Source organism: Mercenaria mercenaria, chromosome 9 (genome assembly GCF_021730395.1).
Source record: "Mercenaria mercenaria strain notata chromosome 9, MADL_Memer_1, whole genome shotgun sequence".
Lineage (NCBI taxonomy): Eukaryota > Metazoa > Mollusca > Bivalvia > Venerida > Veneridae > Mercenaria > Mercenaria mercenaria.
In genome coordinates this window covers 49382460-49395965 of record NC_069369.1, presented here as the reverse complement: position 1 = coordinate 49395965, position 13506 = coordinate 49382460, and the positions used below count along the sequence as shown (strand labels likewise).

The window sequence follows — 13506 nt, the reverse complement described above, 5'->3', positions numbered from 1 at the left end:
TTAGTGGTTTCAATCAAAATGGCCATTGGTTACATGATCTGTGTATTTCTAATGTTAAGTATGAAATACAGGTAGTTTAATTTGTTCATGTTTGATCGACACATCCGCTGAAATTTTTACTGCATTAAAAGTGACGATTTTGCATTTTTATCTGTTAACTAAATGAAAAATATTTTCATTTCATGGAAATAAATATCTTTACATCTTTCAAATTTAATATTATCTAGCAGTGGAAGTGGAGACATCATCTTCAAGCAGACAGCATCACAAAATGAATAAAAAAAAGCATTTATTTTCATTTTTTTTATTCCACTTTAACATGTGCTATTTTAACAAGATCATATATTTACACTGTTATGTGCATCAACAAAAACAAAGATTGTAAAACTGAAAAGCAAAAAATATCTGCACACTGTATAATCATTGATATTTTAAACTTTATCACTTAACCTTTACCCTGCTAAATTTTTAAAATGGACTGATCCATCGTTCAATTTGGGCGGTACCACTTATTATTCAGAGGGATGTCCATGACTGAATAGCAAACAGTGCAGACCGTGATATGCAGGCTGATCTTGGTCTGCACTGCATGTCGCAAAGACAGAACCACTTGCCGCCAGCAGGTTAAAGGTTAAAAACAAATGTTGAAACTAAATATCTAGCTATTTTTTTTTAACAATTTGGTTTGATATCTGAAGTTACACCCAAAGTGAATGATTTCTGCAATGAATAGAAACTGCTTTAGTTTTCTTTTAAAAATGCAATTTATAATTATTTACACTGCATGTAAATTAAACAATAACTGTTTGAAGATTTCGTGAAAAATGTAAACCATTTGAAACTGTTATAAGATTGCAGTCAAATGTTATGAATTAGGAACATTTACTAATAACATATATGTGACAATTCATTTGAAATACAGCTGCCATCGAATACCAGGAATTGTCTCAAGACTTGAAAGTTTTGTAATGAAAAAAAAATGCACATGTGAGAAACAGAAATTGCATGTGGATGCAGAAAAAATGGATTTCACTTAGCCTTTCATTAATTTATCAAATTTACATTAAGCTCAAGAAATCACATCATTTTGAGTATGACCTAAATATCAGTACAACAACAGAAAAGAATACTGCTTAGCAAAACGTCACAAAGTTATCAATATATAGAATTTCTTTATACATAAATGCAAGTAGTTTCATTCACAACTTTGAGTATTGGGGATGAAACAGATGTTTCGAGAAAATATCTGCTCCCAGTATAGAGTGACTGAAGCTATATTTATCTTACTTGAAATGTCAAGTTTCCCATTTGCTTGAACAGAGCTCTCCATTTTGTATTTAACATACTATGATAAAATGATCTTCACCCATGTTTATGTCAAGTTTTTCCAGTAAATATCACAAATAAGGATTTTCATCTCCCCTATTTATAGGCATAAAATTTTTGGCAATTAACACTCAGAATGTATGGAATAATATATGTAATATAAAGTTATTTTCAAACTAATCTGAGAAGCGTTCTTTAAGTGATTATAGATTTAGCATTGAGATTCAAGTATATACTGCACAAACAGAATAATAATTCTTTACTATGGAACATAAAATAATCAAAATCTCAACATATTCTGAACATTATATATGAGTATTACATATAATGCCTTTGGTAATATTGGCATAAAACAATTTACTAGGTGTGGCCATAGCTGAATCATGGCTTTTACAACGCTTATTTCTCTTGAGGGTAAACCTTTACAAAATTCAATACATCTTAATGAATTCAAACTGAGAAGCACCAGTAAGTACAATACAGTAAACCCAGCATGAAAATATTACTCACTCACAAATTATCCAAAATGTAGTTCACACAGGCAATTTACATAATTTTATGTGATTATACAGATACCAGCGTAATAATAATTTGAAGTTACTGAATGTCACAGCATCTGAATTAATGACAGAACAAACTACAGAATATCAGTAATAAATATATGTTAACACTTTGCAAATCGTACCAATGCCAAGCCTTTAAACCTTTATCCTGAAAAATTTCTAAAAGGGACTGGTCTATCATTCAATTTGGGCCGTACCATTTATTATTCGAAGGGGTGTTCAGGCTGAATAACGAACAGTGCAGACCAGGATCAGTGTGCAGGCTGATCTTGATCTGCACTGGTCGCAAAGGCAGAAACCAGCAGGCTAACGGTTAACTAGATTCTCGGATTGCTAAATATCTATTGCAAGGTTATAAAGATTAGAAACGGGCAAAGTTTTAGAGAGCTTGACTCAACTTGGCATATTTAAAAACATAATAACATGCAGTGTCTGTCCAAACTGCCGGTTGTGACTTCCAGTCTCTTCAATGTAACTGATCAAACGGGTAAACTGTTCAAAATGCGAGCTAGGACCTATCATTTCTGAAGAACTATATACAAACTACTAGTTCATAAAAACGTATCTATACTTGGGCGAAAAAGACCAAGTTTGCATCACAGAAAAAAATCTTTATGTATACCAAAGCTTTCGTCATCATTTATTATATTCTATTCAGTTTTAATCTATACTAGATTAAATTTTGTTTCGTAACATTTCCTTACAAAAGTGCTGAGGATTTATATAACATCTGAGTAAATAAAGTAAATTCACACTCGCACATTATTTCTCACTGAAATCAAATGACCCTATTACAGTCGCTTAGAAGCTGAAAAATAAAAACACAACTTATCGACATAATGAAAAAGTGACAAAGAAACTATGGAAATCTTTCACAACTCACAACTCCAGTTTTCATTCCTGCGTGTCTTAGAATACTTATGTAAATATGGGATAGAATACTGTATGACAAAAAAAGTCATACTTTCAAAGCTCATGAATTATTGTAATATCGAAATGTTTTCTTGTGAAAACAAAAACTGCAATAAAACTATTCAAAGTCTGCATGCATTAAAACAGCCATATTTCTATTAAATCAATTTTATAGCAAACTAATCAACTAAAAAATGAATAACCAAAACGAATAATGATGCTAGTGAATGGAATTTTAGCATGTAAAATGCAATTAGAAACGAGAGTTTCATAGTCAAAATTTGAAGAAAATGCATGAGCGGAAAGACAGGTTGGGATTTTATGTGTGCACATGTTTGCATACATGTAAAACCAGTATCTGCTACAATAATGCACAATACAACTGACGAGTGCATAATTAATGGCTTGCTACACGAAAATGTACAGTTTTACATGCAAATGTAGGTTTAACAAATGTCTTAAGAATGTGTTTACTGTAAAATATAATAACATCATTCAGTACGCGTACGGTGCAAGTACGAAACTTCGACCTTCATTTACCTCATTGATAAAAAATTATGATGTTGGTATACAGTATATATATTATATGGAGTAGCAGACAATTACAAATCTTAAGAAACAGGACAGTACGACAACAATAAGTCGCACCTATTTGATGTACGCACGTATTGAGTGTACAATATACTGACTAAAGTTTAACATTGGCTAAACAGTGTACAGTCAATGCATGTGTACACTCGGTGTAGGAGAATTAATGCTAACCCAGGACAGTAGGAAGTAGAGTTGCTCCCTGGAAGAAGCATTAAACAAACTCGGAAGAATTTCCTTTGATAAAAATAATGCACTCATTTCAGGTACGATCCTGCCGATAACAATGACCCTCGCAATGCGTTTGTCTTTGAATGAATGAAAAACGAATAACTTCAGTCTTACTTTGAGATAAAATGAAATTCTTCCAGTTAAAAAAGTTTGTTGAAGCTGGAGCATGTCCAGTTAAATAAAAAGCACTTCCTGTTTACTGGAAGCTATGCCTTTCTTGTTCTTTGAAGGGAAGCCACTTGGAGTACATTGTAATTCCATAGAACGGATCGTAAAACATAGTTTCTTTTATAGTTTTTATATCACGTCCGATGCATGGGAGAATGAATGTGATTTCATTATAAGCGTAACGGGGAAGCTTTACCACATTCTGACATAGTTTTGTTTCAAGCGGGACACTGGTTTTGTTTGATGTCCCTTAATCTCATTGCGACTGCAGCAACTAGAGCGGCTCCCTTTCCACTTCCGTCATGCGACAGTTGTAACTTGAACTGAAATAAAAAGATTGAATAGGTATAGGAAAACAAAATCACATCTTCCTAAATCAAAAAGTTTAAACATTACAGGAACATCTTAATACACTTTAAATCGAAAAAAAAATAAGTAAGGCATTCGATGACGTATTGCTCTCTTTTACAAACGGTCGAAATAATAACTTGCTGTACCCTATACTATAGCCCTAAATGGTTCCGCTTGGGTTTGCATTAAGGGTTCATAAAACAGCTAAATTGTTCTTATAATATTGCTATTATTCTGACTATCTGTAGATACATTGTATATCTTTGTTTCTTTTATAATGGCAATACAGGGCGTCACAGTCCTACCTTTAATCCCTTTTTAACGAGCTCCTGTATTTTTAAGGTCATTAAGTTATGAAATCTAGGATGGAATCTGTAGAGTGACCCGTCTACCGCAATCGTCATATCCGGTTTATTCAGACGATTAATGAGTGTCGCAAGTCCCGCAGACGACAAGAAAGCTGCGCGCGCAGACACAAGAGTGCAGATATACTTGACAATTTTACAGTCTTCTGAAGTGTAATTAGTGACGCCTATTTCGTCCAGAACTTGTTTTGTGTTTCTGAAGAATTCGTCATGATCACTGAAAAATAAAGTTCAAATGTTTCCAGTAACCATCCTATATAGACAAAATGAATACATCTATAACGCGAAAGAAATATTACGCATTCACTTCCACGTAAAGAGGTCAAGTGAATTAACTTGCGAAATTCTTCCATGATGAAAGTAAATAAATAGATAAAGCTAAATGGAAATTTACTATATTTATAGCGTGCATCATTTAAAGCGGGTATTTCATATTCAAATTTTAAAAACGGAATTATTTTTAGACGAAATTCATATATAAAAGTAAGTGTATAAAAACTCATCGCTAATTACCTTTCAATTTCAGACACATATTTCGTAAAAAATCTGCCTCTGTGGAACAATTCACATTCTCTGTCGGCACTTTCAAATAACAAACCCTCCATTGTAAGTCTCTCCAGTGCTAACCGGACTATTTCACCCATATACATACCCGATATCATCTTTTCCTAACTGAAATAAATGAAAGGACAGAAATAACAAGATTTGTCGCTGGAGACAGCACGCTCGACTATTTCGATGCTGGATAGTGAAATAGGGCACATATGAGCTATCACTGGAGTGTTAAATCACTCCAATGCGGATGCCAATACTGGACAATAGTTTAAGACTGGATCAAATGTATTTAGTAATAACATAATAATTTATGGAATATTTGTGTCAGAGTTACGGGTCTTGTGTCATATGATGAGGACAACTCCCTACTCCTACCCCTCTGTAAAAATGTTTAAACAGTCCTCAATGTACTGGCCTAATCTATAAGTAATATTTTCGCTTGATCGAAACTACAACCAATCTTAATAAGCACGAATTTATATAAAATTAAGCCTTCTTTAAGATTCCATAATATACCAGTTGCATACTGAAAATACTTACATTTGTTTTCCTGGGTTTATGGAGTATGTGTCCAGTTCCCTGTCGTATTCCGTACGTATGAAATCGAGACAGCCATTGTCACCAAATGCGCCCCATTCCGTATTGATTAATACCTGCAAATAGAAGTATGTTGCCAGGGTGTCCATTAACCTCGTAAATGTATTAAATATACAGTAACGTGTACATACAATAGCCAATATTTAAAGGAAAAGGGCGGACGCACCTCGGATAGTCAACGATCAAGATACTCTGCCAGCCATATGACAGAAATGGTAGGTAAATGTGAAAATGCTTTCGATAAATTTGTTTGTTTATTTTGGGTTTAACGCCGTTTTTCAACAGTATTTAAGTTATGTAACGACAGGCAGTTAACTGCCTAACCAGCGTTCCTGGATTCTGTACCAGTACACACCTGTTCTCCACAAGTAACTGCCAACTTCCCAACATGAATCAGAGGCGAAGGACAAATGTTTTCAGACACAATGTCTTTTATCAAATCGTCACGGAGAACATACGCCCCGCCCGAGGATCGAACCCGCGATCCGTAGATCAACGCTCTCCCTATTAAACGGGCTGCTTTACATGAAGGTTCCGATGAACTTAATTTTATCTACATTTTTTTTCAGACCGTTTCAATGATGAAATGTTACCTGTTCTGGGTGGTCATAATCACCTTCCCATAACCCAACATTGTGAAGAGATTCCATGTAGCATGCATTACAACCGGTACCTGTAACACAACAGTGACGTATTAATTACATTTACATTTAACAAGGTTTCAGACCTATAATAACATTTCCCCCCCTAGTATTTGGGGAAGGTAACGTACATTTTGTTTACTTGTTTACTTTTAACATAACAATGATGTGCACACTTATTTCAGTACGCACCCCCCTCCCCCCCCCCCCCCCCCCCCCGCCTTCTCCAACAAACAAACAACAACATACATGTATACAGACATTTAGAATTTCACGAATCACGATATTTTCGATCTTTAGCTAAGTTAACATTAAAGTTTTTTGCGACTTGTCTTTCTTGGCAAGAATTTCAGCCGTACTTTTCCCCTTCAAGCTCTATTATTTTTGGACGGATTACACCAAACCGGAAGTGACTACTCAGTGTTACATGTGAAGTAGTCCAAAATGTAGTTCCATGCTATGGATGAAATCTGGTATAATGAGTGACATAAGGAGGTGACAGTTAAATTTTTGGCTTATGTTTATTGCTTATAGTATTGAGAATAGATCTAGACCATTTTCATTGTAAATTTCTTGGAATAAGTTTTATTCTTTGCGAAAAATGTCTACCTACGCGTAACTGCTAAACAGCTGTTTTCATGGGGGCATTTTGAGAGGGTGATGTTTCTCAGAACAGATTATTTTTCTTATATTCAACATAACATGTCAATATTTTTCTATTTTTGATAAGAAGACATGTTATACTAAATGACCATATATGGTTTTCATATCATTGAAATGCTCTAAAGTGCTGAAAATGAGGTCTGAATGTTTTGTTATTAATATGAAATAAATAAGGACTTGAATTGGTAGAATGTAACCTTTTGTGCGCATTGATAGAAACAAATTTTGGTAACTCCAATCGTTTCCCTTGAAAAGGTGGTAAGTTTTTATTTTAAGTTTTTGCTAGGTCGCCCATTTAGTTTTGTTAATTCCTAAAGCCGTCTTTGCCAACAGTATTTTTATAAACAAAAGACGGGTAGTATAATTGACATACTTTTAATAACTCCATTGGCAAAACAGGTATACATTCAACTATCAAATGACAATGAAGGATCGAAAGAATCGAAATGTAAAAAGTATCAAAAAGTCAAACAGCTTGGCATATCTGCATGCGCTTGCCTAATTCATTTTACATACTGTCACATGTTATAACAGTTGAATTTCCTAAAATAAACATTTTAATCTGGGTCACTTTGCTAAAACTGATTAATGCGCTACTGCATGGAGTACGCATATTTTACCATGTCGTGAGATATATTTAACCTTGAAATTTAAATGAGTCTTAAAAGCCTTTCATCAAATGATATAAAATGACATAACTGAGCCGCGCCATGGGAAAACCAACATAGTGGCATCCGCACAGTCTGGCCAGGATCCATGCTGTTCGCTATCAATGCCTATTGCAATTAGAGAAACAGTTAGCGAACAGCATGGATCCTGACCAGTCTGCGCGGATGCGCAGGCTGGTCTGGATCCATGCTGGTCGCAAAGCCACTATGTTGGTTTTCCCAAGGCGCGGCTCATATAATATGTACTGATAATGTATACTAAATGGAGAAAGTTTGAACATAATATGATTTTGCTCTTATATTATAGTTTTTTTCCGTTTGTTTTCGTACGTTTCTATGCGTGCATAGTCATAAGTGTCCGCTTAAATTTGCGAAACTCAAAGATTATTACAACCACATTGTTTCGATACACCTTAATGTTAAACAAAACAGTAATGGTATAATAAAGATTAAACATTTGTCTATCATTCATATCATGTGATTTTTTCTGAATGACTTTAATCTAATGTTTGAACGTCAGTTATTTATGTCAAGGCAATACGCATAGTGTTTAAGAGTTTTGTCCGCTGCTATCATTGCATGACACAGTCACGCGTTTGTGTCAAAATCAAGGTTATTTCTGTTCATAAAGATATAATTCCTCTTGTCCTACCTCTACCCTAAAAAATAAATCTTCACTCATTCCAATATTAATAAATCATAGCTTATATTTAACAGGTACAATTTGTAAATGTTAACGTTTACATTACATGTACATCTGTGCATATATGGCAATCTTTCAAAAAGTCAAGAACAGACGAAAATATAACCTCAATCTACCGCACCATGTCTGAATACATGTAGGACAATTTATACTAGTAGGTCATATCATTATGTACTACTCCAGCACGATAATTTAAACGACAGCATGTTTATATTATTGTTTGATTTTTATCGTTCTCATGCATCGTTGAACTCAAAAAGGTTGTCAATGAGAAGTTAAGTGCACAAGCCCGGATCCAGAAATATTTGACTGGTGTGTGTGTGTGTGGGGGGGGGGGGGGGGGGGGGGGGGGGGGGGAAGGGGGGACCAGTCTAGAACGAAGATGTCACCGCCAAGGCGCCCAGCGCCGAGAGCGGGTAGGTATGAGATGGGAGCCTCTGCCCATGTAAGGGGGTCAGGGGGTCCCCCCCCACTGGACATTTTTGAAATACACGTTTGAATGGTAGCCTCTGGTGCATTTACTGGTGGAGGGGGTGTACTCCCCCTATTGAAATGTTTGAAACACAGGTATGCAATGGTGGCCTCTGGTGCATTTTAGGTCTAAATTAGTTTGGCGTTACTCCCTTCTTGATGGATGGAGGTCAGGGGGCTCTCCCCTTGGAAAATTTTAAAATACAGGTATGAAATGGTGCGTTTCTGGGTCTAAATTTTGAGAAGATATTATTCCTTTGCCAAATCAAAGCCTTGAGATGTCTGGTGGTTGCGGGTTTTGCTATGTTTATTTTCATCTTAAATGCCAATCTATAAATATACATGTATAAGAAACAAATACTTATATGCCTTGATCTAAGATAAACTCTGCCTGACCTTACATGAACAGCTGGAAGTCAGTGATGTAACCATGGGCCCGAATACCTAATCATTGACAAATCTTATATAATCTAAATGGCCAGTGTGAATGGATAGAGGATGAATAAGAAATGATTGATCATTGATAATTCATCCGCATTGTTCATGAATGGGACTACTTTGTGTAGCACATGAACAAATTCCTTTAGTTGTGATTTGGAATCAAATAAAGATGCTACATGATTGTCAGAAATACACTTAACTTTGTTTGCGGGATAAACCCTCAACCAAAAATAGTAGGGTGCAAATTTGATGAGTTTAGGTCACTTCTCAGTCAACTGGTGGGACGGTGGGGGGGGGGGGGGGGGGGGGACACGAGCCCCCTCAGTCCGGCCCTGGATCCGGGCCTGTTGCATACTGTAATTTTATACAAAAATATTTTCTGTATTGAAACGTTTTAATGAAGAAAAATCATATTTATCAAACATGTTATCGTTTGAGTTATCGTGCGGGATTTGTACTATATGAGATAATATTAGTTGTGTCAGGTCACATGATAATCGTATTTTGTAACATTCATATGACGTAAACAGAAGGTTTTTCATCTCCCATCAGACATTCTTTTATTGTGTACAATTTCAGCTACTGCAGTAAAGTTACTGCAAATCAGCATAGTTATCGTTCTGACAAATGAATGTTTTCTCCCAGTGCGTATATAAGTATGTCTAGCACGATTTTAACGTGTTAAAATACTTATAATTATACGTTTTTAAAGTAAAGAAATATTGATAATTATTTAATACAGGCCATTAACGAGACATAAAAAAAATAAAAACATGTATTTGTTTTACGAAAAATTTTTCCCCCATCAACATCTTTATTTAACAATTCATCTACTCAAATGTAAGTTATCAAATTATATGTATCGTTCTACAAGATGTCTCACATAAAAGATGTCGAGATTTTCAATGTAAAATACTATAATAAACATTTTAAGTAAGAAATTTGTAATTTTTAATACGTTACGAGACATGAAAAAAAATTTCTGGTTCAACACTGTTGAACAAATCGAACAATTTCATTAAGAGCGTCACGAGAATACATTTTTTCTTAGAAAGTAGTCGTTATTTTAAAGTTTTCCTATCTGTTTTCTAGTGACCGTAACAAGTTGCTCATCGTAATGTGTAAACGGCAAAAACTGCTCATCGCAATGTGTAAACAAAAACTGCTCATCGCAATGTGTAAACAAAAACTGCTCATCGTAATGTGTAAACAAAATCGCAATGTCTAAACAAAAACTGCTCATCGTAATGTGTAAACAAAAACTTCTCATTACAATGTATAAACAAAAACTGCTCATCGCAATGTGTACATTGCTCATCGTAATGTGTAAATAAAAACTGCTCATCGCAATGTGTAAACAAACACTACTCATCGCAAATCGAACTGAAGCATTTCGATCAAAGATTTTTCCGAAATAATTAAAACTTGTATATTTATATAAACGTATTGACACTCATTCAAGTTAGAACGGAATTAATCTATGTTCCGCAAACTGAGCAAAATTATCATTTTACATGTAATTTTAGGTTCTTTTACTAGTATTGACGTTAAATTACATGTAGCTGCCTAATGTTGCACGAGTTTTCTGTGCTGAAACTATACGACTCAAATGAATTATGTTACCTTTCTGTTTAAAAAAAAACTTGCGAACATCTAAATACACTGCGCATTATAAGTAATATTTTCCAGAGGAATACATTCTTCTTGCATCAGACAAGAAGCTGTGAGAAGATAAATAATGACAGTTCTAGGATATACATTCCGATAATATCTGCGCTCTCTCAGGTAAAAAAAAAAAGCAAGAAGCTTTCCAAAATCTAGGACTTCTAAAAATATTTCTGTTACTTGGAAATGCATTAAGGAAACTGTCCAAGAACGTGCACATTTTGTATTGTACCGATGCACCGTACAGATCTGCGGTTGTTGGGTCATCGCGGGGCTGAACTGTACACTCGTCCTGGTCTCATTTGGGCGAAATATACATAAACCCTTTATTGGATGCGTGGAGTTCTTGGATACAGATGAAATATTTCTGTTTTTCCTATACTCCTGCTTTAATGGCAGTTCAATATCTTAAAAAGGTCTAAAAGATCCGCTCATTTGTCTTCTCATAAAAGAACAATGATTAACGGACTGCCTGATGCATGCATCCTTTTTCCTGACAAGCATTGTTTAAACAACTGTTGATCAGGCGAAATACGTCACTGATAGAAGATCAATAATGCAATGATAGAATACAGCACTTTGGTTGAAGGTTAACAGGAATGACTGACGCAAAACTTGAATGTTGTTAATATAAAACTGAACGGACAAAAGGAGTTGTTACGAGAAATGTTCTGAAACCATTCACATTATGCTAGTATAACAACCATATTCCAACCTTAACGTGAATGTCTGATATTTGATCCTAGGTATTGTTATATTAAGATTCTTACAAAACTTATACATGTCTGAAGCTTTGTAAATGCGCATTGTTCTTATGCTTGATTTCTATTGGATATATTGAGCGCATTTAAATGCACCCCGGCAGCTTTCATGTGAGCACAAACACATGCATTTCATATCCGAATGGGGATCACATAAACCGCGATTCGTATCCTACGTGTGCATTTCATATCCGAATGGGGATCACATTAACCGCGATTCGTATCCTACGTGAATGTTTATTGATCCGGGATTGGAGATTTACATTAACATGCTGATTGTATGCCATTCTTGCTATTTCTATCGATATGGCGATTCACATAACCGCGATTCTGTGAGCCATAACTGCATTTCATATCCGAATGGGGATCACATAAACCGCGATTCGTATCCTACATGTGCATTTCATTTCCTCTTTCACTTGAAGAACATTGTTTTAACTGATCTAGTACATCATACTTTTGAAGTTGTAAACCTCTGAAATGACAACATTGTCAACTATATATCGTTGAATGAACGGAAAACTGCCGTAATTCATATTAGATAAAGGAGTTACGGCAGTTTTCCGTCAGCAAACTTTCCATGAGTAAAGTACTAATTGCGATGAAAATTTTTCGACCTTGTAATTTCCCAAAAAGCGGATATTTGCAAGATGGAGCATTTTGATGTGACAACTCACATAAAATCTGACGTTACAATCAAGAAGGTATATTTTCGACGGGGTTCAAACTGAGTCCTATTTAAATAACCCCCGTTAGATAAGACGTTGAGCACGCGCCTTGTAAATCAAAACATCATGTCAGTGTACATGTTATGATAATAGTACTTTATGGACAAAAACCGACCCTATATTTACATTACCATAGAAAACTGCCATGAGAAATCTTCATGACCCAAACATGATATATCTTTCATGTTTTATTAGACATTTAGATAAGACAATCACAGCACAGATCTCAGACGGTACGGTGATGACTATGATATAAAACTCAGAACAGAGAAAGACATAGATTATAGAAAGTTTAACCATTTTGTTTTAATTTTGTTTTTTATCATAATTTAAGTTACGCCTCAGTTATTGTAAAAAAACAACAACACTTGTTTACGCTTAGGCTACAAAATATTTTGTTGAAATCCGGCTTGATATGACCTCGAGGATCGGTCATCGTGACCCTTAGTAATACCTGTTATGTACCGACATATTAAAACGAAAACAGAAGAAAAAGATTTCGATAGTTTACAGGCTCATAATGCCTTTGTTTAATTTTTCCGTAACGAACATAAAATATATCAGTTTCTTGTTAAATCCTATTAAACATAACTGTTTTCTATAATATTTGTCAAAAGTTTGAATATTGATGAGCACAGTAGAAAGTTTTATTGAATCTATTGTTTTTTATTACCTCCCTTTATGGCACTAACTTTAACAGTTCATGTGCAATATTAAAAGTAGCGCTTTTCTAACCATATAATTATGCATAACTTCTATTTGGACAGCTGTTTCGCTAGAATTTAAAAGCCTTACGGAACTTTAACCTTTGATCCGTAAAATATAAATAAAATATAAATACTAATATTTGAAGAACAATAATAAGAAAGAATAATCTAACAGGTGAAATGTTGAATTAGGCGGCGACTACAGGAAATCTTTTTCTCTGCATTCTTTGTCCTCTCCTTTTATTTACTGGTCGCCTATTCTACTAAGTTATATTATACACTTAGTGTCCAAAGATTTGTGCCAATCGCATTAGAATGAGTCAGTACTCGACCAGACTCAAAAGTTCAGCATCTTATCTACTGTTTAAAACTCAACAAATCTGCAATTGGTCTCCATAACCA

The 13506-nt window shown here is 34.8% G+C and overlaps 1 protein-coding gene across 1 annotated transcript in view; it reads right to left on the bottom strand.

Annotated features, from left to right (window-relative positions):
• Positions 1-288: 288 nt before the first annotated feature.
• LOC123547079 (hexokinase-2-like) overlaps positions 289-13506 on the bottom strand; it is a 33675-nt gene continuing 20457 nt past the window's right edge. Inside the window, 5 exon segments of the mRNA XM_045333857.2 lie at positions 289-4111; positions 4445-4721; positions 5018-5176; positions 5600-5712; positions 6250-6329. Coding sequence (XP_045189792.2) covers positions 4007-4111; positions 4445-4721; positions 5018-5176; positions 5600-5712; positions 6250-6329 — 734 coding nt within the window. The 3' untranslated portion in view covers positions 289-4006.